The 26,498-nt window shown below is 42.9% G+C and overlaps 1 protein-coding gene across 1 annotated transcript in view; it reads right to left on the minus strand.

Moving 5' to 3' along the window:
- Positions 1-26,498, minus strand: part of CNTNAP2 (contactin associated protein 2) — an 836,988-nt gene that overhangs the window by 325,356 nt on the left and 485,134 nt on the right. Inside the window, exon 9 of the mRNA XM_035101355.3 lies at positions 11,322-11,471. Coding sequence (XP_034957246.3) covers positions 11,322-11,471 — 150 coding nt within the window. The remainder of the gene's footprint in view (positions 1-11,321; positions 11,472-26,498) is intronic.

Here is a 26,498-nt window from a genome sequence, read left to right on the forward strand (position 1 = left end):
GTTTCTGAAGCCTGAACTGCTGGCACAATTTATCCTTGGCTTTAAGAAAAAAAACAAAGGCTTGGTTCATTTCTCTGTTCTAGTTCAGGCAGGTTTTCTTCAATTCCCTGGTCAAAACCTGAGTTTCAGTACACACACACACACACACACACACACACAAACAAGAGGGAACACTGGGAAGCAGGAGAAAATACAACAATAGATTGAGACTGACAGAATGGCAATCAGTGGGAAAAATGGATGTAAGCAAACTGGCAGCTGCACTATGGAGCCCAGGCATTTGTAATATTAATGTTTGCTTCAGTTTTAGGAAGCAGCTGGAATTATTCATGAAGGGACTGGTGCTAACAAATGAATAAATTTATCTTCCTTTAAATACAAGTCTAGATTTGAGAGCTCAAGTTGTACTACTGTGCATTGCTTACCTCTGCTGGGTCATTGGGGGGCGGCGGCGAATGGGCAGAGCCAGTGGAACGGCCCCACTGGAAGGGGGTGCACTCTCCTTCCTTGGAGGTTTTCAAGCAGAGGTTGGACCTGGCAGGGCTTCTTTAGCTGTGATTCCTGCATTGCAGGGGGTTGGATTGGATGACCCTCAGGGTCCCTTCTACAATCCTATGATTCTATGCAAAGTAGGAGCAAGGGGCATTGCAAAGGAAAAGGAGAAAGTGGGAAAGAGAGCTGGATCATCCCATATGCGCATCTGCTGCCTTTCTTCTCCAAGCCCTGCTTTCCAGTCCAGGTCTGGAAATGAGTGTCCCAGTCAAGTAGAGGAAAGCAGGAAGAGGAAGGTTTGCCATGGGAAACTGGGAAGTTGGGAAAGGGCTGAGCATGGTTCTCCCACATGACCCTTCTCTCCTCCAATGTGCTTCCCACCTACGTTTTTGCATGTTGAAGTCAAGCACAGGATTGTGAATTTCATGTTTGCCACAAAGATCTCCTTCCGATATAACTGCCTCTTTTAGCAGAGAGAGAGCTGAACATTCCCAATATTCCTAGCTTAGAACCACCCAAACCAGATAATTGGCTTTAAATATTTAGCAGCACATTCACAAAGTATTTTCCATCTCAAGTGAAACCCTCCCACTGACATGGTCATTTGAGGGGTGTTTTATGCCTCATAATTGACAGTATATGTTCTAACAATGGTCATAAACCAATTTACTATTAGCAACCCATTTGAGGAAAAATATTTAATGATAATTTGCATTTCCAAACACACAGCAGAAGCCAGGAAAGCTAAATACTTCACAGATAATAATAGAAATACAGGATTTTAAATATTCAATTTTTTGCCATGTAGTTCAATTCCAGCTGGCAGATCAGCTTTAATCCGCTGACTAGAAAACTAGATAATGTCCTTTTTAAAGGGAAAATGCACTAAAAGTGACATCATGATTTATTGAAGAAATTTTAATCAATGTTTCTGTAGCAGTCCTAGATTACTGCTTACACATAATGGGATTTACTGTGTGCATTGCCAGGGGCTAGGAGCGAACTGGGACTTTAAGCACACTAGGATTTAATTGGCTTTCACTCCCAGATACAAACAAGTACCTATAGGTTGTTTATAGGGTAGCTGCAGGAAACACGAATTACAAATTTAATTGGGGCACTACTCTAGTTTCTTAAAAAATAATCAGTGATGAAAACTGCTCCTTAAGCAACAATTAGGCAGGACAGACAAAATGACTCCTTGTTAACAACAAAAAAACAGGGTGACAAATTGCTATCAAAACAACATAATTAATCTCTTTTGGTAGCACTGGAAGACATTTTTTTGAAGCTTTCTTTTAAAAGTATTGATCTTCCCCCTGCAGTTTAATGGACCTCAATAAGAGCAAGGGGTACACCTTGCTTCCATGGAGGCATTATCATCCCTAAAGTTTCTACAAGATTTCTCCAAACTCAGGCAGTCTTTATTTGTTTAAATAAGTGTCTTACCCAGTGTCTTGGGGAGGAAGGAAAATATTTTCAATGATAAGTCAATGGTTAGTGGAATGTAAATTCTACTGGTTTCAGCAGAGAAGCTGAGCGTGTACCTCTCTCATTCAGAGTGTGTACCTCTCTTATTCCCTGGAAAAGACCCTGGTGTTGGGAAAGATGGAGGGGACGACGGACAGAGGATGAGATGGTTGGACAGTGTTCTTGAAGCTACAAATATGACTCTGACCAAACTGCGGGAGGCAGTGGAAGAGAGGAGTGCCTGGCGTGCTCTGGTCCATGGGGTCACGAAGAGTTGGGCATGACTAAATGACTAAACAACAACAACCTCTCTTATTCCCCTTAAAGCACCATGTCTGTGGGCCACTTCACACATCATGGTGGCTCCCAAGCAACCACCAAGAGAACCTGGACAACTAAACAGTTGTGTGCTGTGTTCCATCCTTGTGCCAGAGGTTGGCAGGGCTGTATGGGTTTTATTTTGCCATTCAGACTCAGCGTTACCTACCTTTTGAGGGTACCTTCCTTCAACATATAAAGTGTAAATTGATCTTCAGAAGCTTTGAGAAAACCCTTCAGCATCTCCTGTGCTAAGAGCTGGTTGGATTATGGAATGGAGGTGGCAAGGGACAAGAGCTATGAGACCAACTCTAGGCTGTGCTCCCTATAACCTGCTCAACCTGTACAGCTATAAGAGAGAGTTACAAATATGCCACAAGTCTTCATATTTGCAAACAAAGCCCATTGTTGCCTCTTTGAAGAAAGCAGAGTCTGCAAAGCTGACCTATGCTTCCCACTGCTCAGAGGACAAGGACATGAAACAAGGCTATTCCCAGCAGCCTTTTTGCCAACCTTTGTTAGTTCCAGCTTCAATTTAGTTTACATTATCGCAAAAGAAGTCATAGACAATCCCATGACAGCTTAAATTTCACTCACTATCCATTTGCTGGAGCAGAATTGTTAACTGAAAGAAGTTTGTTCAAATTATTGTTGAAATGAGATAAGAATTGATTGCAGGAATACTTATGAAGCGGAAAAGCAACATTAAATAAATACATGTTCTGTTTTGCAGCTGCCTGTGTTTCAAGGAGCCAGCATATGCCTTACATTGGTCCTTCCCCAGGGAACAGGTAGCTAGCATGTGTCTCTGGCTGCACGGGGTGGGGGTGGGGGTGCAGAGCTCACTCTCAGCTGGTGCAAATAGATGCTGTGCCGCCTCAGACTCCTTTCCATGGAATCACCAGCCCCACAGGGCCAGGGGGCTCTATTAAGCCCTGTGGATATAAGCAGCACAGATAGATTGTGTCCACATCTATTTGGGTGGTCTGTGCAGAATGCTTCAATGACTACAGTGGTACCTCGGGTTACAGACGCTTCAGGTTACAGACTACTCAGGTTAAGAACTTTGCTTCAGGATGAGAGCAGAAATTATGTGGCGGCAGCGGCGGCAGCAGCGGGAGGCCCCATTAGCTAAAGTTAAGAGCAGTTTCAGGTTAAGAACGGACCTCCAGAATGAATTAAGTTCTTAACCAGAGATACCACTGTACTTTGTTAATCTCTTGTTGAATATAGAATGTTTTTAGCATTTAACTTCTTATTGAATCCTTTCTCCCCTCTATGTGATATACTGGTAGTTTGTGTGCTTAATTGTTTCCTTATTTGTTTGTGTGCTTGTGCTTGTTTTCTAGGGCTTCTGCCTCTTGGATTTGTGTGACTGTCCAGGCTTGTGTGTCTGTTTGTTTCTGGCTGTGTTCTCTCCCTGAGCACATGGTCTGAGGGGGCGGGGCTTCTGTGGAGTCAGGTGAGTCAGGTGACTAGCTGTGGGTGGAGCTAGTCAGTGCCTGGAGTCCAGCGAATGATGAGGGAGCACAAGGTGAGCTGAGCTTGGGGGACACTCTGTAGGTTTTGTGGGTTTGTCTTTTTTGGGCTGTGTGATATAGTTTGTGTGCTTATTTGTTTCCTTATTTGTTTGTGTGCTTGTGCTTGTTTTCTAGGGCTTCTGCCTCTTGGATTTGTGTGACTGTCCAGGCTTGTGTGTCTGTTTGTTTCTGGCTGTGTTCTCTCCCTGAGCACATGGTCTGAGGGGGCGGGGCTTCTGTGGAGTCAGGTGAGTCAGGTGACTAGCTGTGGGTGGAGCTAGTCAGTGCCTGGAGTCCAGCGAATGATGAGGGAGCACAAGGTGAGCTGAGCTTGGGGGACACTCTGTAGGTTTTGTGGGTTTGTCTTTTTTGGGCTGTGTGATATAGTTTGTGTGCTTATTTGTTTCCTTATTTGTTTGTGTGCTTGTGCTGGTTTTCTAGGGCTTCTGCCTCTTGGATTTGTGTGATTGTCCAGGCTTGTGTGTGTGTGTGTGTGTTTCTGGCCGTGTGCTCTTCCTCTTCCATCTTTTAGATTTAGGGGAGCTAGTCTCAAACGTTTATTGGGGGAGACCTATGCTTCTTCTTCTTCTTCTTCTTCTTCTTCTTCTTCTTCTTCTTCTTCTTCTTCTTCTTCTTCTTCTTCGCTACAAAGAACAATAGTCTGACCCACAAGACGGGCAGCTTCCTATATTCCTTTGGGGAAAGAGGCAGGAGTGCCTTCCTTCAATGACAAACATAAACCTCAACTCTTAAAGGAAATGCCACTTTGCAGAACACACATGCACTTTCTTTCTTTCTTTTTCTTTCTTTCTTTGTCCCCTGCATGTTCTGAAGATTTTCTCCTCACTCCTTTATTCACTCCTGCAGGGATTCCCTGCAGAGGGTTGGACTGGATGACCCTTAGGGTCCCTTCTACAATTCTATAATTCTATGAATCTCTTGTGAATGACTACTGCCCTTTAGAGCATCCACAATCTCCTTTGCAGTTACATATCCTAGGCAATAGGTCATTCCAGAGTTATCTTGGGGCCTCCCCAGTCGAGTCGTAACTGCCTTCAAACTTTTTAGTCCCTTCCAACTATAATTCTGTGACTATGACTCTCAGCAAAGGCCTGTAGCTTTTACGGAGAGAAACTGCCATACTATTAAACATTTTTTTCTGACCATCTGGAAATCCATTGTGAGATTGCTCTACTACAAGGTTTTTCATGAGACAGCTGCACTTCATACATCCCAGAGCATAATGATATTATAAGAGCCATTCTGGATCAGATCAAAAGCCCATCTAGTCCAGCTTTTGTTTGCAGAGTAGCCAAGCACCACTCATGCCAAGCGGGACATGAGAGAGCAACTGCGCTTACAGCAGGGAACAGGGAAATCCTAGACTTAGGTTCCCCACTCTACCACTGGCAGCTATCCTGCTCCAAGGTACGGTAGTTGTGAAGCCGCAACTGACCAAGCAACGCCATAGAAGCACTACCTAAATAATGCATCTGTTGAAGTTGATTCCGCTATCTTAAATTCCATTCTCCAGACTTCTGCAGGAATTTGCTTTTTTTAAATGTTCAAATGAAAATTAGCATTTTTGTGCAAATTTCTCCTAATAAACACATTTAGTATTCACTTTTGCCTAATTTGTACATTTTGAAAAAGTATTTCCCCCTAAAATAATGCATTTTTGCATGTTGATTTCACTAATGCATACATTTTAGCTGTGCAAATTCCAAAGGATACCTGTGTTTCAGTCTGAGTTTTGTTTTTTAAAAGTTCAGATTCGGTAGTTTTTCCTCTCGGCTGCTTCCGGTTGTCCTCAGGGAAGTCCTAGATCTGAATGGCTCTGCAAGAACAGGCTGGCAGCCTCTGCTTCACTAGATGATCCCCACTTGGCTGCTTGGGCTACTTAATAAACGGCAGTAGTGAAAGTGCAGGAGATACTGCCAGAGAAGGAACATGCTGACAGTGAACAAGAAAGATTCTTGCAATTTAGTTCTTTCACTGTTTTTTGATTTGAAAATCAAAATGGGAGAAGGATGAAAAGCAGGCCTTGATGGAACCATTTCACAGACTGTTCTCTCTCCATTTTATTCCCCTGAGCACTGGGCAGGGTGGGTGTGTGAAGGCATAAGGAGGCACATAAAAGCTCTCACATCTAAATGTTTAAACATTTTCTGTTGTGCTTAATGGTCTCATTTTTCCCCCAAAGCTCTTTTGTTTTATGCACATAATTGCCAAAGCAACAAAAGGCAACACAGTTCTCAAGAGGGTGAGAGGCTTGTTTCTTTAAAATGCTCAATTCCTGGAAAAAGGAAAGGGAATTAAAAGTTTCTATGTATTCGGGGGGGGGGGGAGATGTCCAAGGTAATGGACACTTAAACCAAGTTATATTGCACATGTCCTGCCAACATATCACAGATACATAATCTGTGCAGATGCACACATCTTTTCACAACTCAAAGAACTGAAAGCACATTTTATTTCCCCCCCCCCTTTCCTTTTTTAAAGTCCCTTAAGGCTATCTCTGAATCTTCTTAGCATCCTAAGCACAACAAAAGACAAAGACAGTGAAAGCACTCGACATGATATACTCACAGGCATAGGAATAAAGCATTGCACACCACAACTGGAAAGGACATGGCAATGCCTTCTGATACAGTATATAATTTCCCTGTTTCCATCCCCCTGGACATTTCACAGGCATCAGTTCTAGCATATGCAGTTTAAAAGATTGGAAATGCGATCTCAACCCTGAAGAGGCACCTCAAGAGATAATGAGCACAGCATTCCCAGGGTTTAATTCAAACAAAGGCTGGGGCTAAAGACTGCTGTCCTTGAATGATGGTGGCATGGGAAGCAGGTCCAGGGGCTGCTGCTGCTTCATTCGCTCCTTCTTTCTAATTGCCTAGTCAACAAAACACTTGGGGATTTTCTAGTCTAGGAAGCAAAAGAAAAGCACTCTGCATGATTGCAGCCACCATGTGCAAAACACAGAGCTGACACAGAGCAATGGATTCAAACTACAAGAAAGAAGATTCCACCAAAACATTAGGAAGAACTTCCTGACAGTAAGAGCTGTTCGGCAGTGGAATTTGCTACCTAGGAGTGTGGTGGAGTCTCCTTCTTTGGAGGTCTTTAAGCAGAGGCTTGACAGCCATCTTGTCAGGAATGCTTTGATGGTGTTTCCTGCTTGGCAGGGGGTTGGACTGGATGGCCCTTGTGGTCTCTTCCAACTCTATGATTCTATGAAAAGAATTTTTTTAAAGGTCCAGCTAATGTATTACAAAACTGAAGATTGAAGACCAGTGGTGTAGCATAGGTTGCTGCTGCCTGGGGTGGGGCAAGTGTTACACCCCCCTGTGGAATGGGCAGCCCAGTGGTACTGGGCCGTAACATGAGGAAGCTGTCTCCACAGCTCCCGCGCACCCCGGAGCCCAGCGGAGGAGAGGCATGGTGATGCTGCGGCCACCTCTCCTTCTCTCCCACCGCTGGGTCAGGCCTGATCCGGGAGTGGATCTGTGGTCTGGTGGTGCTAAGATGCACACCAGAGCCCAGCGGAGGTAGAGGCGCAATGGGATGGCACCACCATCCTCCCCATCCCTCTCGGCCAGCCAAGGGGTGGGACACGCACGGACATCCTTCACCAGCCACAAGTTGAAGGAGGTGCTGGGCCATAAAGCTACAAAGACCTGGCCCAGGCACAGCTTCTCTCTCTGTGGCTCCAGCCTCAATGAGGGGAGTCTTTTGTTGGGGTGCCTCATTGTGCCGCCTGAAAAAAATATGCCCAGGATGACGCCCCCCCCCCATCCCATGCCTGCACTATGTCGCTGTCTAAGACTAACTTGCTACTTCATATTCTACCATCTTTGCTGTCTCTCCCACTATTAAAATTCACCTATATACCACGTGGGGGTTGCTTTCCTTGCTTGCCTGATTCCATCAAGTGCCATGCACACTATAGGGCCACATCTGGCCTGCCCATCTCATGACCCAGCAAGTTGAAAACAGCCTGCATTCAAGCTGTGAACTGTGGCCTGCCAGATATTTCACAACTGCTCTCTCAGGCAAGCAGCAATAAAGTTTATTGAGCTTCCGGTGAACCACCAGTCATAATTGTACTGCGTGTATCAAGATGCCCAGGCTTGTGTTATACAGAGAGGCAGACAGTGATACACACAGTCCCTGGCCCTGAAATCCAGCTGAACTTAAGCAGTTTGGTCAGACTCATGTTCCCTCCTATTTATAGCTCTGGATGCACATCTTGATGGCCCTGAAGGTCTGAAGAAAAAGCATCCAGGACATGTACAAGCAGAGGCTGAGAAAGAGCTGCTTGAAGAGAACAAAGCGTCATATCCCAATAAGCCTCTGTATCAAACTTTTCATGTTCCATGGCTGAGTTCTAAAGCGGAAAACAGATTTCAGGGCTCAAGCCTTGGCTCGGAAAAAGGCCCACAAAAAAGAGTTACGGTAAGTATTTTTCGTTGGTTTCAAACAGAATTCCATATGATCACTGTTAGACTCAATCAGCTCCCAAGCATTTAATGCAGGCAGAGAAACACACAATTCACCCCACACAAAAATCTACAAGGAATATTCACATAGTGGTGTGAGAGCGTTGCATTTTTGAAAAGGTAACTTTCCAAAAAGATGTTGCTTTATGTATGCTACATAGACGCCGCAATTTGTTGTTGTTGTTGTTGTTTAGTCGTTTAGTCGTGTCCGACTCTTCGTGACCCCATGGACCAGAGCACGCCAGGCACTCCTGTCTTGCACTGCCACCCGCAGTTTGGTCAGACTCATGTTGGCTGCTTCGAGGACACTGTCCAACCATCTCGTCCTCTGTTGTCCCCTTCTCCTTGTGCCCTCCATCTTTCCCAACATCAGGGTCTTTTCCAGGGAGTCTTCTCTTCTCATGAGGTGGCCAAAGTCTTGGAGCCTCAGCTTCAGGATCTGTCCATCCATTGAGCAATTCCATTGAGACACCGCAATACTGCACCCCAAACACAGAGGCTTGTTTCTGAAATCCTGCTGGGAGGGAAGCTTGTAGTATTTTAGATGTGACATTTATGCACCTTTCTTGGGAATAGGTTTCAAAGAGGGAAAAATCATGGCATGTGTGACCAGACTTCTAAAAATACGCACTGCAAAATCCAAATGAGTTTATTCTTGATGAGTCAAATTACCTATGGGAGACTAAATTAAAAGAAATGTAAACAATTTCCCCAGTTTTGCCCTGACTCTTCATCCAATGGGCCTTTGGAACAGTTTCTCAATACAAAATTACTGGATTTACCTGTTTTCATTCATGTGCAAATATCTACGCCCCAATCCAAGGGAAGCCAATATGATGCCTCCAGGTGAGACTGAAGAATAACTCCCCAAACCGCAGGCCAGGCTACGACCTGGGGACCTTCCCATTAAGAGGGACAGACTATTCTCCAGTTAGTCTGGCATATTCTCTAAGTGCTTGACTTCCGATGGGACTTGATGTGAAGATTTGATTTCAATGATTTATAGCTGACTGTCATTTGACAGTATTTGTTAGAAAACATGAAACATTTCATAGCTGATAAAACAATGCTATTTAATATTTGGTGGGATCTGATATATGACATGCAGTTATATTTGTATTTCACAGTATGCATCTCATGAAATGCCAAGGTCTAAAGCACTCAGTTTTGAAGTAAATCATTCAAGTCTTGGGTAGCAAATTTCAAATATCTGCAAATATTAATTTCAACTCAATAGAGAACATTTTATACCCCACATGTATGCCCTGTGAAATGGGAAAGGCTATACATTAATAAATATTCCTTTTTCAAGTTTGTTTTCTTTTTGTCATGGGTTGTTCTTACTGAGCAGATGGGCACTTTGTCAATAGCAATATGCTTTTCCTTTAGAAACCTCCACTGACTTCCAGAGAGAGGGACAGACGGAAAATGACAGATACTCAGAACTCTTTATTGAAGTCCACAGTACTTAGGAAACGGCTGCCTTCAGGAGGGACACAGGGAACCTGGATGGCCAGGCAGCTGCAAATGGAGAACAGAGGCTCTGCTTGTCCATGGATCATTCTTAATATACCCATATTTATGTATGACAAGCGCCGGCCGTGGAGGAGCCTCTTCATTATCCTCATTGCCAGAAGAGGACGTGTTTTTCAGAGCAGTGAGCCATGCCTATTGAGAGTATTTGAGCCTATCCTTAATGAAGTGTATATTAGCTTTTTGTAAGACTATTTAAACACTAATTTCCATATGTGTTTTTAATACTTCTATGGATGAGAGATAATGAAATGAAATGAAGCAAAATGTAATGAAATGAGAGTAACCTTGAAATGTGGTTTTTTTTAAATTTTGTGATACAGGCAGAGGCATCTTTATATCAATGTCATCTGTCAGTCTACTGGGATGGAAACATTCCCCCCCCCTCTTTTAAATCCAAACAGAAATATAGGCATTTAAAACAATCAATATAAACTTCGCAGAGCATACAACTCTAGAGGAACAAAGGACCTATAGCTAATCTCCCTCATCTACAGGACCTACCAGATACCTCCCTCCGTGAGGCTATCCATGGGCTGGAGGTTCTAGCTTTCAGGAATGTTTCCTATATCATCTTTGTGGCACAGCCGTAGATCCTTCCACTCATGTGCTTATGGAGCACACACACACACACACACACACACAACCTTTCAAGAGGCCATGGATTACCCAGAAAGTTCCTGCCAGGACCTGCCTGGGGGTTTTGCACTCTTCGCTGGTTGCATAGATCTTTCGGGTAAGTATGGAAAGATAAATAAATATATTTCTGGTCCATGTCACTTTTTCATCCCCTTTTCACATTAATCAGTTTTTAAAGATCTGTTTAGATCTGCATAACAATACATATTTAAAAATGCGTTTTCTCGCAAAACACACATTTCTAAACATATTTTGACACATTCTTTGAGCAGAGAACTTTAACGGAGGAAGTATGAAATTGGATAGATGACTAAATTCTGATCTGCACATTAGTCTGGAAGATGCAAATAGCTCAGTTCCTATTGGTCAATGTTGAATTCCTCAAGCCTTTCCACAGCCAATGCTGCAACACTTCTCTGAGAGGGCTCCTTTAGGAGTTGCCTGGGCACTTCATCGTGCCAAGGCTGGGAAGCTGTTCACTTTTGGAAGTGCCTCAAAGACAGTAGATTTTCAAACAAGTTCAGTTTACATACAAAAGAGCTCAACCTTGTTCAATGTGAATTTCAAAACTGATGAATATTCAGCTCAGATGAGTCTACTCTGAAAATGCAACTTAAGGTCATGTGTCTCTACTGTACAAAAGGATCTGCAAGCATTGCTAACTCACACCTTAAGCAGGGCACTGTTTGAAAAGAGTTTCCTAACAATAAAGTCAAAACCATTTTAAGAATGGAAACATTTATGGTGATGTGATTTGCATTGTTCACAAGGAAAGACCTTATTGAAAGCAAAATATCCCCCTTTCATAAACACTCTTCTCAGAACATATAGTGAAAATCTTTACCTCCAAACAGATATTTCTCTCCTGTCAAAACTTTCAGAGGGCTGTTACTTCGAACGGAAGAGGCTTCATCACCGTCAATGGTGAGCACTGCAAAATTTTCCTTTGCTAAGAACCGAACCTCATGCCACTGCCCGTCATTGAGTCCAGCCCCTGCAAGTGGGAGAAAGAGACAGCCTGGTTATCTTTCCATTTCCTAATCTGTCTTGAATCTCCTAGGACAGTGGGGTAGGGTTAGCTGTAGAATATTGTCAGACTACGGTAGTTGTATAAGAAGTCATTTATCAGTCAACATTTGAAAGCATTCAACATGTGCAAAATTAGGTGACAGCTGCATGTCATGGTGACAGCTGTTACCCAATAAAATTTCCCACATCCCCTTGCGTATGTCTGGAGAAGTGATGTATCTCTATTGGAGAATAATGGATGCTCACCCTTTCCAGGTGGGCGGGGGTTGCAGCCCCTCACCCTCAGCCACCACCCCAGCAGACAGCTCTTACATGCTCGCCAGCCGTTGGGGTATAACCCTGCTTCTAATGCGCCAATCAGAGGCCCCACCAAATGGGCAGTGCCTTGCTGGCTGGCCAGGCAATGGCTGCTGCTGTGCCCAGTCAAGGTTAGGGCAAAACATCACAGCACAAAACATTAAGACGCTGGGTGGAATCCAAGTCTTTAAGCATGGGGTGAAGTGGTGCATCACCCTGTCATAAACCAGTGGTGTATTCAGGGTACCCCATTAGAGGATCTCAGTGGGTCTCTGTTCGGAAGCCAAGGGTGGGGGCAGACGAGACTTGGAGCTTCCAGTGGTGACCTTAGGACAGCCACCTCAGTAGATTGACATCTTGGGGAGGCCATAATCCCTGGCACATTTTTAATCCAGATCGTTGTCTGTTTAAGTCTGTTCTGCTACACCTCACTTGGGTCTCATGGCGGAAAGTGGGGAGATGGGACTGGGACTACAATATATGAATGCTGACTTTCACCAAAGTTTGGGTAGTCCCTGTAACATAAACCTTATTCACTCCATTCAAAATGAAAACTGATCATAGAAACATGACTGGTTCACACATTATTTATTGAAGAATATTAAGGCAAGGACATACAAAAAATTTTTTTGACCCAAGTAGTGTGATTTATTTCAGGTGGATCATTTATTTTTTAAAAACCATCACATTCCCAAAGATAATCACAAGCAAATCATTAGGCTGCTGCTGACAAAGCACCTGGCTTCTCGAGAGATAATTGTTGTAACCAGAATAAAGAGAAAATGTGGACCAAAGTTTGCTGCTGAATCCTATTTACTCAAAAGTAACTGTGCAGAGAACTGCAGCCCTAGTGCGCATTGTTACAAGGCATGTGACTGAACCCACATGCATGTCCAGTGCACATTTGAACCCAACACACACGCCTGAAAGGACTGGGACATTTTGCATGGAGTCGGGCAAGCATCCATTTAAAATGTGCATAAACCTTGAGCTCTTATACACAATAAAGCACTTGTCACACCAGGAAGTAGAAAAAGATTGGTTTATGACACATAAAAGAAAGACAAGGAGTTAATGCATAGTGCTTTAGACTGAATGTTACAGAGTATGCGGGCAGCAACTAATTAATTAGTACACTCATGCCCCTGAATCCTAAAGAGTAAGAGAGTCCCTAATTACCCACCCGGGACATGGGTGGCGCTGTGGGTTAAACCACAGAGCCTAGGGCTTGCCGATCAGAAAGTCGGCAGTTCGAATCCCCGCGACGGGGTGAGCTCCCGTTGCTCGGTCCCAGCTCCTGCCAACCTAGCAGTTCGAAAGCAATATCAAAGTGCAAGTAGATAAATAGGTACTGCTCCAAGTGGGAAGGTAAACAGCATTTCTGTGCGCTGCTCTAGTTCGCCAGAAGCAGCTTAGTCATTCTGGCCACATGACCTGGAAGCTGTACGCCGGCTCCCTTGGCCAATAGAGCGAGATGAGTGCCGCAACCCCAGAGTCGGTCACGACTGGACCTAATGGTCAGGGGTCCCTTTACCTTTACCTAATTACCCAAAAGCCTAGAGAGTAAGTGACCGCAGCAAATTGCTACAGACTCACACTGAAGAAAAAGGAGGCTGGTATACCTGGTCTTGAAGCAAGCGGAGTGCAAACTCAGCGAACAGAAATCTGTGCCCTCTGCAAGGATAGAGGTATTATCTAAGTCCCTCCCTCCCTCCCTTTCTTTCTTTCGCAGCCAGTGCCTAGATGGTCGCCTTGTGTGTTCTGAAGCTATTATTGTCACCCAAAAGAAACTGGCCCATTTCTACCAGGCTGTACCTGCTTGCTTGTGTGAACAAAGGTTTCAGAAAGTGATCTTGTGGGTTTCTTGATAAGGGGCAGGCGAACAAATAATGAATGATGTCTTCCACCTGAGACTGACCACAAAGACAAAGTCTGTCTGCGTACAGGACCTTCTTGTAGCAGCCACCCAAGACTGCAGTGGACATCACTTGGAAACGCAGCTCAATAAAGGCATTTCTTAAAGAAAATGGTGACAGTTTGATCAGATAATTAGCTCTAAAATGCTCTGTTCACAAGAGTAGATACCAAGAGGAAAATTTGGTGTTCTAAATTAGTTGCAAGTCCTAGACTCCATCAGAAGAGCCAATCCCTAGTTCCAGAACAGAATAACAGTTTAATAGTCTAAAATATATTGAGCAGCTGCTTCTCAGAATTGCTTATCACCCAAATTCATGTAGCACAAAGCAGGAAAACGCCCAATTGGCATGGTAGCAATTTTTAAACATATACTTTAACTGAGTGTAGTCTGCTATTGCCTTGTTGGCCACCTGGATTCTGTATGAAGAATAGCTGCTGATCTTCCTGATGGCATAGCTTCTGAATAAAGTTATTCTCCACAGATTCCAAAACTTCAAATGGATTTGAATGGAGTGTGAATCAGAGCCCAGATTTCACCCCCATAGAGCATTTGAGCAAGCACTTAGGGTAGGTTCAACCAGCTGCTCTCCCTTATTGGAACAGAACTTCATCAGTGCCTTCACTGGGTTTTCTGTGCTTTGACTTTCATCAACTCCATATTACACTTCCAAGAGAGTGTTTCACTAAAAAGTACACCCAGGTATCTAAATGAGTGAGTTTGTTCTAGAGTCTGCTGTTCCAAGCACTATCTACAGCTAGGACTGTGTCCACCAAATATCACAATCTTGGTCTTGGTTCTTGAAGAGAAGCTGGTAATACGTCATACTGTAACTATTAGGTGGATTTGTAGCTGGTTAATTGACTGGACCCAAAGATTAATGGTGCCTCACCACCCTGGACAAAATTGGTGGCCCAGAATACTCTGTGACAGCCCCCAAGTTGTGGCACTCCCTCCCCACAGAGGTCCATCCGGCACCTTCACTATACAGTCTTCAACGAATGCTAAAGGTGCAGCCTTTGACACCTGAGATGCATATTTCAGTTAAAAAGGGCAGGAAAGGGGGCAGTCCCACCTGCCAGTGAACCCATTGTGTTTTGACTATTTGTGATTTTGGCATCAGGAGTGATCCCCGGAACATAACCCCCAAGTAAGTTGCAGGCTTACTGTATATCATATGACTTGGCTTATTTGCTAAAAGTCATAAGAATTGTGCTGCTAAACTGCTCCTGACAGCCATGCTTTTGTCTAGAACATGTGGCATGCACACTTACTTTGACTAAAGGGCTCAAGGAAGCTAATGACAAGAAGAAAACAGAACCAATCATGAGGCGCTTCTGCAAGATTCCACCAAATCTCCACATAAGAGTCCTTCTGTTTCAACAATTCCTTATTTTATTGTTTACAGTACTTTTTTAATAAACTGCGCTAGAAATAAAACTTTGAAATGTGGGGTATAAATATATCCAGCAAACTGATTCAGTTCCCTGGGCTGCTCTCTATTTTTAACCATGCTGGAAGGTCCTTCTCTTTGTCACACTCTGGAATTGGCATTGTGAAATTCAGTTTCAGATCCTTCTTTCCTCCTTATTCATCAAGGAACCCTGAAGCAACAAAATTGAAAATCTGACAGTTTCAAATTTACAGAAACTTCTGATTATCTCTATGTAAGTCCATTGATTGGTGTTATGTGTGCAGAAAGAATTTTAAATTAAAATTGGTACAGCTCAAGAAGTAGAACATGCATCAGGTATAAATATATACTTAGAAGTCTCTACTTAATATTTTGTATCAATTTATAACTGCATTTTGCTGCCTTTATTCTTCCATGCATTATTTTAGAAAATTCTTAACTTGCTTATTTAAAGCATGCAACCACAACCCTCTTGCGAGTCACAGAAACTTCTTTTTCATGTGCAAATTAGATATGTTAATGAAGCATATTCTGTCTTGCTAGAATTTCTTTTAAATGGCATTACTTTTAAAATTGGGACTCTTGAGATTGTCACTTTGATTGAACAAGAAGGAACAGATGTTTCTGTTATAAGATACATGGAGAAAGAAATGGTTTAATGAGTACCATTTTATTTTTATTTTTTTGCAAATTCAAAAAATCTTGTAAGAAATAGCAAAAGACACCATATGCTAATTATTCTTCAAACAACATTACAGCAGTTAATTCTCAAATGTCTTTATAGTTGATCTTGAGAGATCAAATCAATATGGAATGATCTGTGCAACTGAAGTAAATGAGTGTTAGGCTATTTTTCATTAAATGGATTTTAGAGCCATTTATTGACTCTAAAGTATGAGCAAAGAATACTCATTATCAGAATTATTAATCTGGAGGTAAGTCAGGAAGTCAAGCAGGTAAACCAGCAGCCCAAAAGATTGCTCAGAGAATTCTAGGCACAGGCAACTGACTCTCTCCCCTCTGATTATTTGTCACTTAGAATATCCATATTAAAACCTCTACATACAACTTACTTCCAGATGGAGAGTAAAATTAAGAGCAAACAATTAAAGCAGGAGCAAAAATACCCCCCCCAAAAACCTGTAAATATAAATTACCCTCCAGGTCACATGATCCCAACTGAATGGGTTATCTGCAGGACACCCTCCAACATTCCTCAGATGAAAATTAGGACATTTCTCACTCATTATTTTATATTATTCTTTTGTAAATTTACAAAAAAGAAAAAAGTAAACACCCAAATAAATAAATTTTAGAAAGCTTTCAGGGTGGATCCAAAAATCATAGCAAAAATATTAAGATGAACTGAAACCATAAAACTCTAAAACCAGCAGAAACACTGAAATCAGCAAATCACTAAAAGACTAGCAGGTGCAAACAACCTATATGTGAAATGCTACACTTACAAATGGATCTCCAGGAAAGGTCTTGCGGTGGAAGGGGGTCCTGAGCCAAAGCGCTAAGCATCTCCCCCCCCCTTTTAAAGCCCTGGCTCAAAAAAACACCCTCCTCATTTTCAGCTATGGGGGGAGAGCACTTTAAATTAACACAGTCATGGGGACATTTATGAGATCTTTTAAAACATCTGAAAGTTAGGGTGGGTGGTATTTTGTTTTATTTTTTGTTACATTTTAAACCTTCTTTTGTAATGACAATCCCTTGGCACCACGTTCCAACCTCATATTTCCATTCAAATTTGTTCATTAATTCTAGACTTGATTCTCAGCTCATAATTAATTGAAAAATAAGGATGCAATCTCATAGTGGATGGCTGCTGTTTGGTGGGGAGAACAGAGGCTAAAACCTCCCTTCAAATTCTCTATAGTACTACCGTAGTAGTGATTAAACACCGGGAATGCCTCTTCATTAGTTTTTCTTTCAAAAATTTACAGCATTGATGCAAGTGTTTCTGTACAACACACACCTTTGTACAACCTCTTGGTTTAAGCCAACATATTCTTCTGATGATATATCAATGAAAATTTAGGAAGGTGAACCAACAGTGAATTTTCAGGATAGCTAAGCAGGAAGATTTAGCAGTGTTTGCCAGATGCTTAGGCACTCCCAATGGCATTGACACTTTAAATACAACTTTTGTCTGGAAGCATATTTTAGCAGCACTTTTTAGCAACCCTCTGGAGGGTGGGATGAACAAGCCTGCATACACAATTAATGCTGTCTAATTAGAAACTTGGTAGATCTGAAGAAAAGTAGCAGCAGTAAGTGTCTCCACCTCTGCTCTGATTCAGTGAATAAAACTAAAGATTTGCCTCACTCTTTATTCATATGTAATTTCTTTAGAAAGGATTCCATTTTAGCCATCAATCCACAGCAGGAGAGTTACTGGCCTGAAAGGCAAATAAAATTATACTTGTCTAGCTAATATTATCCATCAGCAAAAATGAAGCTTCTGTGGCATGCGAAGGAACGCATGAGGTATTTAAATAGCAGGGATGGCCAAGTATTGTACCCTTTTTGTGGGAACCACGGGCTTAATTCACACCTTACGTGGGTTAAGAAAACCTACCCTTAGACATGTTCACTTAGATATGAATAGGAGTAACTTCTATAAAGACTCTTTATAGAAGCACAGCAAACCAGATTCACTTCTGTTCTTTGCTTGTGGCACACTAAAGGGAGATTCACGTAAAATTGGCTTGTGCCGCCCACCTGCTGCATGCATTGGCCAGTTGGGCACTGCCATGAACTGGCAGGACAACCGAGGAAAGGGAAGAGGATCTTGACAAGAAGGGTAGCCTTGATTGGAACAGACTGGGACAAGCTGGAGATGGGGAAGGGGGTTGGGGGGACTTAGGAGGTACTCATGGGACATCAGAGGATGTTGCAGGGGCAGCTGACAGTTCAGGGGAGCCAGGGAAGGGGGGGACATCACCAGAACCAGAGGTGCCCCCTTCTCTGTGGACACGGTGGGCTCTGTGGTGCTGGGAACAGTGGGTAGTGCATTCCAGGAGGCTGAGGCAGGCAAGGGAACACAGCCCAGATTGCTAGTGGGGATCATGGGGCTCTTCAGGTCTGGGAGGAGGTTGTGGTCACTCAGATGGATTTGGCTCAGGGCAAGTGGAGAGACACAGCTGCTCAGCTAGAGCAAACTGAGATGCATCCATCAAGATTGGACCTGTTTTGACTTCTGACTACTTTCTAGCGTTGCCCCCTTGGGACTGTGTGTCTGACTGGGCACACAGGATTCAGGACAGAAACAAAGTAGTGCAGCTTGGCTGGCTGGTCCCACCATTTCACCCTTCCCATAGGCTTTGTGTGTGTTTGTGTGAGAAAGGGAGAGAGAGAGAAAACTCACACCCTGTCCTTTCATCTCACATGTTGCTATCCTTGGAGATTCAGCGCTGAACTTCATATACATTAAGTGCCCTGTCACATACACAGTGACTAATTATGAGAGCATCGTCAGTAAATCATGAAAACAAATTATCCTTGCCTCATCCTTTACTCTGGGTAACATCATCCTGATGCTTAATAGAGGCTGTCATGAGCTGTTTATGAAGATAAATCATTGAGCCACACAAATCATGAGATGAATTGTAATAAATCAGTCAGCTGATTGTCCCAAAGGGATTGTCCCAAAGGGATTGTCTCGTGACACTGTCAGTTAGACGTGGGTGAGCACAACTTAGTTTTCATTCCAACACAGACACTGTTGCCACTGACAACTGGACCCACATAGGTGGCCTGGAAATTGGCAGGGGACTCCCACAGGGAACAGGAGCATTAGAAATTCTCTTCTCATGTAGAACTTTAGCACTTCATTTAGCTCTTTGTCATGTGTCCAGCGCTTGCTCTCAGAAAAAAAAGGATAAAGTGGAAACCTGTTTCTTTTAAGCTCGAGTGCTCACATAAAAATGCTTCAACTTACAGAAAAGTTAATATAGCTATTAGCTTTGCTGTCACTCCCAAGAGACCAGCAGAGCAAGAAAATGCCTGTGTTTGATGTAACAGCATAACTTTTGATCAAATGGCCTGCTGTTGCATTGTGAAGCACTGGTTGCACACTGGAAAAGCAAGCTGCTAAATTAGAGAACAGAATGAGGTTGCACGTACTACTTTTAACAGTCATACCACATACACTGATGCAGTGCAGTCTTGTAGCAGAATATTTTACATTGAGTTTATTCATACTGGCAACAAATTGAAAAATCACCAAGCAATTGTTTTGGCAATCCCCAGGGAAAACATCATTTCCTCAAATCCTACATGAAATATATCCATAGGGTCCACATTGACTGTTTCCACCCGAGTATAAAATCAGGAATTTCTCTGAAACACATTTTTTTGGGGGCAAATTTGGAGGTTCTTTCTTGGGAGAGACAATTGGGGGAATCAAAGGAAGCAAAACAAGTTTCAGTAAGACCAATGAAGATGTTCAATGCCCTCAGCAAAACTGGTATTTCCTAAGAATAGAGTTGGCAGTTTGGTAAATTTGCAGCCTCCTGCTTTCGTGAAACATCTGAGAAATTTTGAGCAAAGCCAAAAGTTTCATAAGGCTTGCTTTTTTTGAGGGATGTGACTTAAAAAAACTGGTGCCTGAATTTACTTGTTTCCCTCTTTCTTCCTCATTTCTTTTTTCCATTTGTGTGGTGTCTGTTAGATTTGGTGTCTGTTTGTTGTGGGGGAGGAAGGGAAAGGAAAGCTATTAGTGCGAAAAACACCCACCCACACCCACAAGTGGTCAGTCAAAAGTCTGCTTCCTTTCATCATAGGATGGAGGATAGTTGGCACACATGCTGAATTCCTGTTAAATAAGTTGGCTATGTAAGGTCCATTGTGGATTCAAATCCTCACAGACAATAATTTTGTGATGTGATTGAGACTTTAGATAAAGGTGCATAGTCACTAACCCATTTGTAGCAGAAAACCATAGTTTTCCCCAATCTGGAATTGCTCATGCTCATCCTCAACACACTGCTTTCAATCTAGATTGATTCTAGATCCTGTCATGCACAAGTGTGGGTCTGGTTTCCTGATACACACTTGAAACTCTGGGTTAGGTGATCCATGCCTTCTCCTCTCTGCACATGCCCTGAGTGAAGAAGGAAGCGCTGATTGCGATTTTATGTTGTGAACCGCCCTGGGATCTTCAGATGAAGGGCAGTATACAAATTTAAAGGATCACCATCACCATCATGGTATATATCCATCCACAATGTCACTGGGCAGGTGCAGATCCATACCCCCCATTGCTAGGACCCCCTCCATCAGTTTTCATATGGACACATTGCAAAATCAATCTACAATGAGCTATTTTCAGAATGAAACTATTTTTTCAAGCACTTTTTAGGTGCAAAAAATATGCAGTAGATCTAAATTGTGTGTGTACTACATAGGAAAAACAAGCACAGTCTCCAGTGATTCCAGAATAAAATGGGTGCACATAGCCAAAGTTCCTATTCATTCTCTCTCCCACAAACACAGCTTGCTTTTACCAAAACATAATGCAGCTTGTGTTTCTTTACGCTGTTCAGAATGAATACCTGCCACTGCAATGAATATTGCTCCAATCTACCATAAAACTAGGTGGCCAAGATATGGCCTATGTCATTTCATGCTGGACCTGCCATTTTATCGGGGATAATATTTTCCCCTGCCAGACCCTGGGATGAATTTTAACAGAGCCCAAATGAAAATTCAGTGATCAAGGACAGCTTCTCCTGTAGCTGCAGAAACTTAACAAAGAGTTCTGAGCCCGCCACCATCTCATGTTGAGGTCTATATTTCTGTAAATCACTGAGAGGTTTTCTTACAATCAAGCAGTATATACAGTACACTTTGTTTACACACACACACACACACACACACACACACACACACACACACGCGTAGGTACAATGCAAGGTGTATCTCAACAGAAACCAGTATTTTGTCCTACTATCCCCTTGGAGCATTTGGAAGATTTGGGCAGCCTTTTAGTGGCATCTTCTGGAAGGAAGAGAACTGGGAATTGATGGTGTGTGTAAAACAAAATAAAGTGCATGGGCTGTGTAGGAACCCTAGGAGCACACAATGTCGGGAAATGTTGTCCTCCTAAAGCAATACCAAAATGCAGTCTATTTCTCTGATATAACTTCTGATATTCACCTCTCCTTACATACAGACAATCTAGCAAGACCAACTGTAGGTGCTGGACCATCAAGGAGGCTGAAGGAGAGGACTTGGCGTCACGGCCATTCCCTGGTATTTCCCCTTTGCTGCTGCTGCTGCTGCTACCAGTGGAGAGAACCATCCAGCCTGGTGAGAAGACACATCCCCCCCAAAAACAAAAACAAAATGAGATCAATATTCATGGGCAGAGAGAAAATAAAGGTAGCAAGATTTAGGCCCTGTTGAAATACTCTCTGCCCATGTATATTGATCTCATGTTGTGGTTTTTTTTTTTACTGCTATGTATTAGTTAAATGTGGGTTGTAGTTGTTGTGTATTAAAGTAATAGCACAGCCAAGTATGTATTGTAATATAGAGTTTATTGTATTGTATTACAGAGTTTATTTGAATGTATAAGTTCTAGCGGGAACGTATATCATTTGCTGGTTCAGCTATATCAAAAGGGTAAAGAGGCGGAGGAGGATATGGAAAAATACCTAAAATCTCATATGCTGGAAAAAATATCAGAAGGTCAGAGATTATACTTAAATGGACCTATTGAAATGGAAGAGTTACAGGAAGCAATTGTAAGACTAAAGGCAGGGAAGGCTCCTGGGACTTTCAGCAAATTTTTATAAAGAATTGTCAGAACAATTATCACCAACTCTGCTGAAAGTAATGAACAATATTCTAATAAGGGGGGGAGATTCCGAATTCTTGGAAAAATGCCTTTATCACACTGATCCCAAAAGGACATACTGATTTGATGAATGTTAAAAATTATCGTCCAATATCGTTGCTTAACACAGATTACAAGATTTATGCAGATATTCTGGCAAACAGGTGGAAAAAGATACTGAATGAGATTATACACAAGGATCAATCTGGATTTCTGCCTGGGCGCCAAATGAGAAATAACATAAGAACTGTGATAGATATAATTGAATACCTAGATACAAGAATTGACATAAAAGCTGCCTTAATCTTTGTCGACGCCGAGAAGGCGGACAATATATCATGGAAATTTATGGAAAAAAATCTGGAGTTCAGAGTGCAGGATTTGGATCCGCTGCTGGATTGGTTTACGCTGGAGGGAATCCTTGCCATTGGTTCCCGCCAAAATGTATCTTTTCCCTGCTAGTTCTCTGTTACTATATAAGCCCCAGTTTTCCCCATTCCCGGTGTTCTGGCTCTTACTTGTTCTTTGAAGTAAAGAGATGTTGTACCAGATCCTCGCCTCCTGTTTCTTATTTGCACTGAGCTGAAATCACTGAGGACCCACTACACAACAATAGTATTTAACTGTAACCTGTTAAGTATGCTGTTGTGAGCTTAGTGTACCTATATTTCCAAAGCCCTGTATTTTGATGTTTTGAAAGTTTGCTGTAAGCACTTTGGGCACAGCTCACTGTGGGAAAGTGGCATATAAGTAAATCAATCAACCAACATCCAGCACATTCACTGCTGGGCAAAGGGGTGTTCCTCTCATCCACCCTGCACATGAATAGGATTTACTTTCTCAGTGCTTGAGGTTGCCAATGGCAATGCCCCTCCCTCCCCCCTCAGCGCCCCTTGGCTTCCCACCCGGGCACCTGCCATTCCAGCCACTTCTCACACCAAGAGAGCCGGACTCTGGTTTCTCAACACAGTTTATACAAGAAACACAGCACAGTTGCTTTATATTTCCCCCTATATTTTTCTGGTTTTCTAAAAGCTTTACAAGAATCAAATGACCTTTAAATATTGACAGAGTTTGTCATGCTGGTAATTAAATGTTGATGTATTCTAAAATATTAGTAATTAGGGTAATTTGTTTGTTGAGGGTCCTCAGTTTGTTCAGCGCTACACAAAAAGGGGAAGCATTCATTACATATTTCAATGTTAATGATGTTTATAAAAAGCAAACATAGGAGGAAGCATCTCTTCACAGACTTGTTTCTATTACAGCTTGGACCAAGTTCAGTCACCATTAAATGGAGCTTGGGCTTTTATAGCTCAAATTTGTTCTGGCTGCTGTGCCCCAGGAATCGTCAGAGTTCATCCAAATAATAAAAAATCGTGCAAATCAAAATGAGGATGTTTCACAGGGTTTCCATAGAAATGTCATGCTTTGGGGAAGCAGATAGTCCTGCTGCATTAATAGGGTTGGTTATAATAAAGCTGTTTGAATTGCACATTAAGAAATCTCAATGAAGCCTGCATTTTGATAGAAAAATCTTCAAGTTGAATCAGAAGCATTAAAAAAAAGCCCACTGAATTTAGCCTGTGTTCCAGTTTCAGTGTTGAGGCTTTTCCAGCAGTCCAGTGAAGTTTTTGCAACCAGTTAACTCTGCGGCTACCAAATAAAGCATCTGACATTCTTGTGGTTCCTGGGACTGGGATGTTTGCTGTCCATTGCTCCAAGTGACGAGGTTTACCAGTTATTTCTAGTAGCCTCAATTCTGTGCCAATAACAGCAGTCTGGTTTGCAAAAATAATAATAAAATAAAATAAAATAAGCAGGTGACGCGAGGAATCATTAACGAGTCCCCTTTGGGTACATATTGCTGCTCACTTCCATGGTACATGTATAAGAGCACAAAGGCAAAATAATATACCTGCATCTTTATATCAGAGGTTGTGAAATAACATGGAATTGCATAGGTATTGTGTCATATTTCTCAGGTGATACTGAAAGCCTCCTGCCACCTGATCTCTGGTGTTCATAACCAGGAAACAGAAGCAGGGAGTGGGGGCAAGAAGGTTGAAATGATGCCAATCAGGGCCGTCTTAAGCGCCCCTGGTGCCATGGAGCGACGGATCCCTCCGGCGCCCCCCCTCCCCGTTTCCCAGCGCGGTGGGCGGGCGGGCACAGTGCGGCTGCCACAGGCACTGCTGCGCGGCGGGCAGGCACAGCGCGGTTGCCGTGGGCGCAGCTGCATGGCGGACCGGGCAGCAGGCGGGCGCAGCTCGCGGCGCCCTCCTGGCGGGCCGGCGCCGTGGTGCCCTGCGCCACCCAGCCTGGACGTAGGGCCGGTCCTGATGCCAATGCACCAGCAGCAGCAGGGCTGGATGGGTTCAACCAGTGACCAGGCTGGCATTCCTTCTGCCCCCCCCCCACCGGCTTCCCACCTCCCAGTAGAATTTAACATAGGACTATGCATGGGATGAAAAGAGATGAACAGAGAGGTATTATTACTACCCTTGATTTGGATACTATACTTCTGTTGATGCAGCATTAGCCATTTTTTTTGCTGATGTTTGTAGTCTAGTGTAGTTGAAAAGATTTATGTATGCATGGCTGCTTTATATCCTGCTTATAATCCAACTGGATTCTCAAAAATGCATCATCATAACGCCACAAGAAAAAGAACTTGGGTTCAAACTGTTGGTGGGTGGGATCTTGGGGTCATAATGGATTGCTTGATGAAGATGTCACCAGATGTGATAAAGGCAAATTCAATGCTAGCGATCATTAGGAAAGGAACGGAAAATAAAATTGCCAATATCATAATGTTGTTAAACAGATGAAAGAGGATGGAGCGGCTCCCCTATGAAGAGAGGTGAACTGAGTAGAGCACTAAATAAATGCCGGTCATAAATATAAACCTCTATTTCTATCTTTCTATCTATCATCTATTGTGATGTCACAATGTTGTTGTTATTGCAGTTGGTATCAACAACATAACAGCAACATCAATTTAGTGCTTAACATTATAAAGGTAAAGGAACCCCTGACCGTTAAGTCCAGTTGTGAACGACTCTGGGGTTGCGGCGCTCATCTCGCTTTACTGGCCAAGGGAGCCAGCATTTGTCCGCAGAAAGCTTCTGGGTCATGTGGCCAGCATGACTAAGCCGCTTCTGGCGAACCAGAGCAGCACACGGAAACACCGTTTACCTTCCCACCGGAGCGGTACCTATTTATCTACTTGAACTGGTGTGCTTTCGAACTGCTAGGTTGGCAGGAGCTGGGACCGAGCAACAAGAGCTCACCCCATCGCAGGGATTTGAACTGCCGACCTTCTGATCGGCAAGCCCTAGGCTCAGTGGTTTAGACCACAGCGCCACCCGCGTCGCTTAACATTATACTAATCACTAAAGTAAAGCAGGCTGATCCTGTAGGGTCGGGAACCTGGGGAAATAGTAAATATCGCTCGGGAACCTGGGGAAATAGTAAATTTTGTTTCCTAGCATTTGATCATACACTCAAATAGATAGATATCAAAAGCAAGCTGCCTATACTATGCCTGTAGCTCTGCAAGAACTGCACTGCTGTGAGAAGGTGAAGCCTGCATTTGTCCGTGGCTGCTTTGTTTTGTTTTTAACAACCAACAGGCAGATGTTAACACTATAAACTGAGTGTCAAGAAAACCTGCTGGCCAAGCGCATGGCACTGGGGGACAATGCAAGGCCTGGGGCTAAATTATTTAACTTGCGCGGAGCTGAGCAATGTCTTCACAAAGGATATAAAGGCAGCCTCATGAAGGAGCTCAAGCACTGTGCAGGGAATCCAAGGCTTTCCCTCTCTTTGCACAATCCATCACACAAACAACGGGGCAAACAAAGCAGGAAGACAAGCCCTGTACCAAATTAGGTAGAAGAAAACCTTCAGAACATTTCACTAACCGAGTTCTATTAAAGCTTCTGGTGCTCAACAGTTAATTATTTATTAATAAAACCAAGCAAAGTAAATATGAAATATGTATATTCCATGACAATAAAACCTGTCTGTTGCAAAGTGCTATGAACCTGCCATGCAACTGAGAGAAAAAAGTGTGAAATAAAGAATTTTCGGGACATCGCCAATGACAGTATTGTTACTAGGGGGGCTTATATATTGGTAACACCTAAGGAGGGATCAGTCTCTTTCAGGCCCATGTCCATTGGGTCACATTGCCACATCAAGTACTTATCTTTTATATTTAAAACCCTACACAAGAATTTGTATACTGTATGCATTTTCTCACAAAATATGCATGTCTAAGCTTATTTTCTCTCACATATCATTTGTAAACATATTTTCTCATTAAGTACAGGTATATAATTTATTTATTTATTTTGAGTGGAGAACTGACTCATAAAATTTTGAACAGTACAAGATCCAAAGGGCAGCTCTCTTAGCCCAGGAGGTACAGATTAGATGGCTGCAGAGTGGGATTTGCACAGAACAAATTCCTCAGGCGTCCCGAATAATACCTGCCAGGAGGTGACAATTC

This window comes from Zootoca vivipara, chromosome 11 (assembly GCF_965207765.1).
Source record: "Zootoca vivipara chromosome 11, rZooViv2.hap1.1, whole genome shotgun sequence".
NCBI lineage: Eukaryota > Metazoa > Chordata > Lepidosauria > Squamata > Lacertidae > Zootoca > Zootoca vivipara.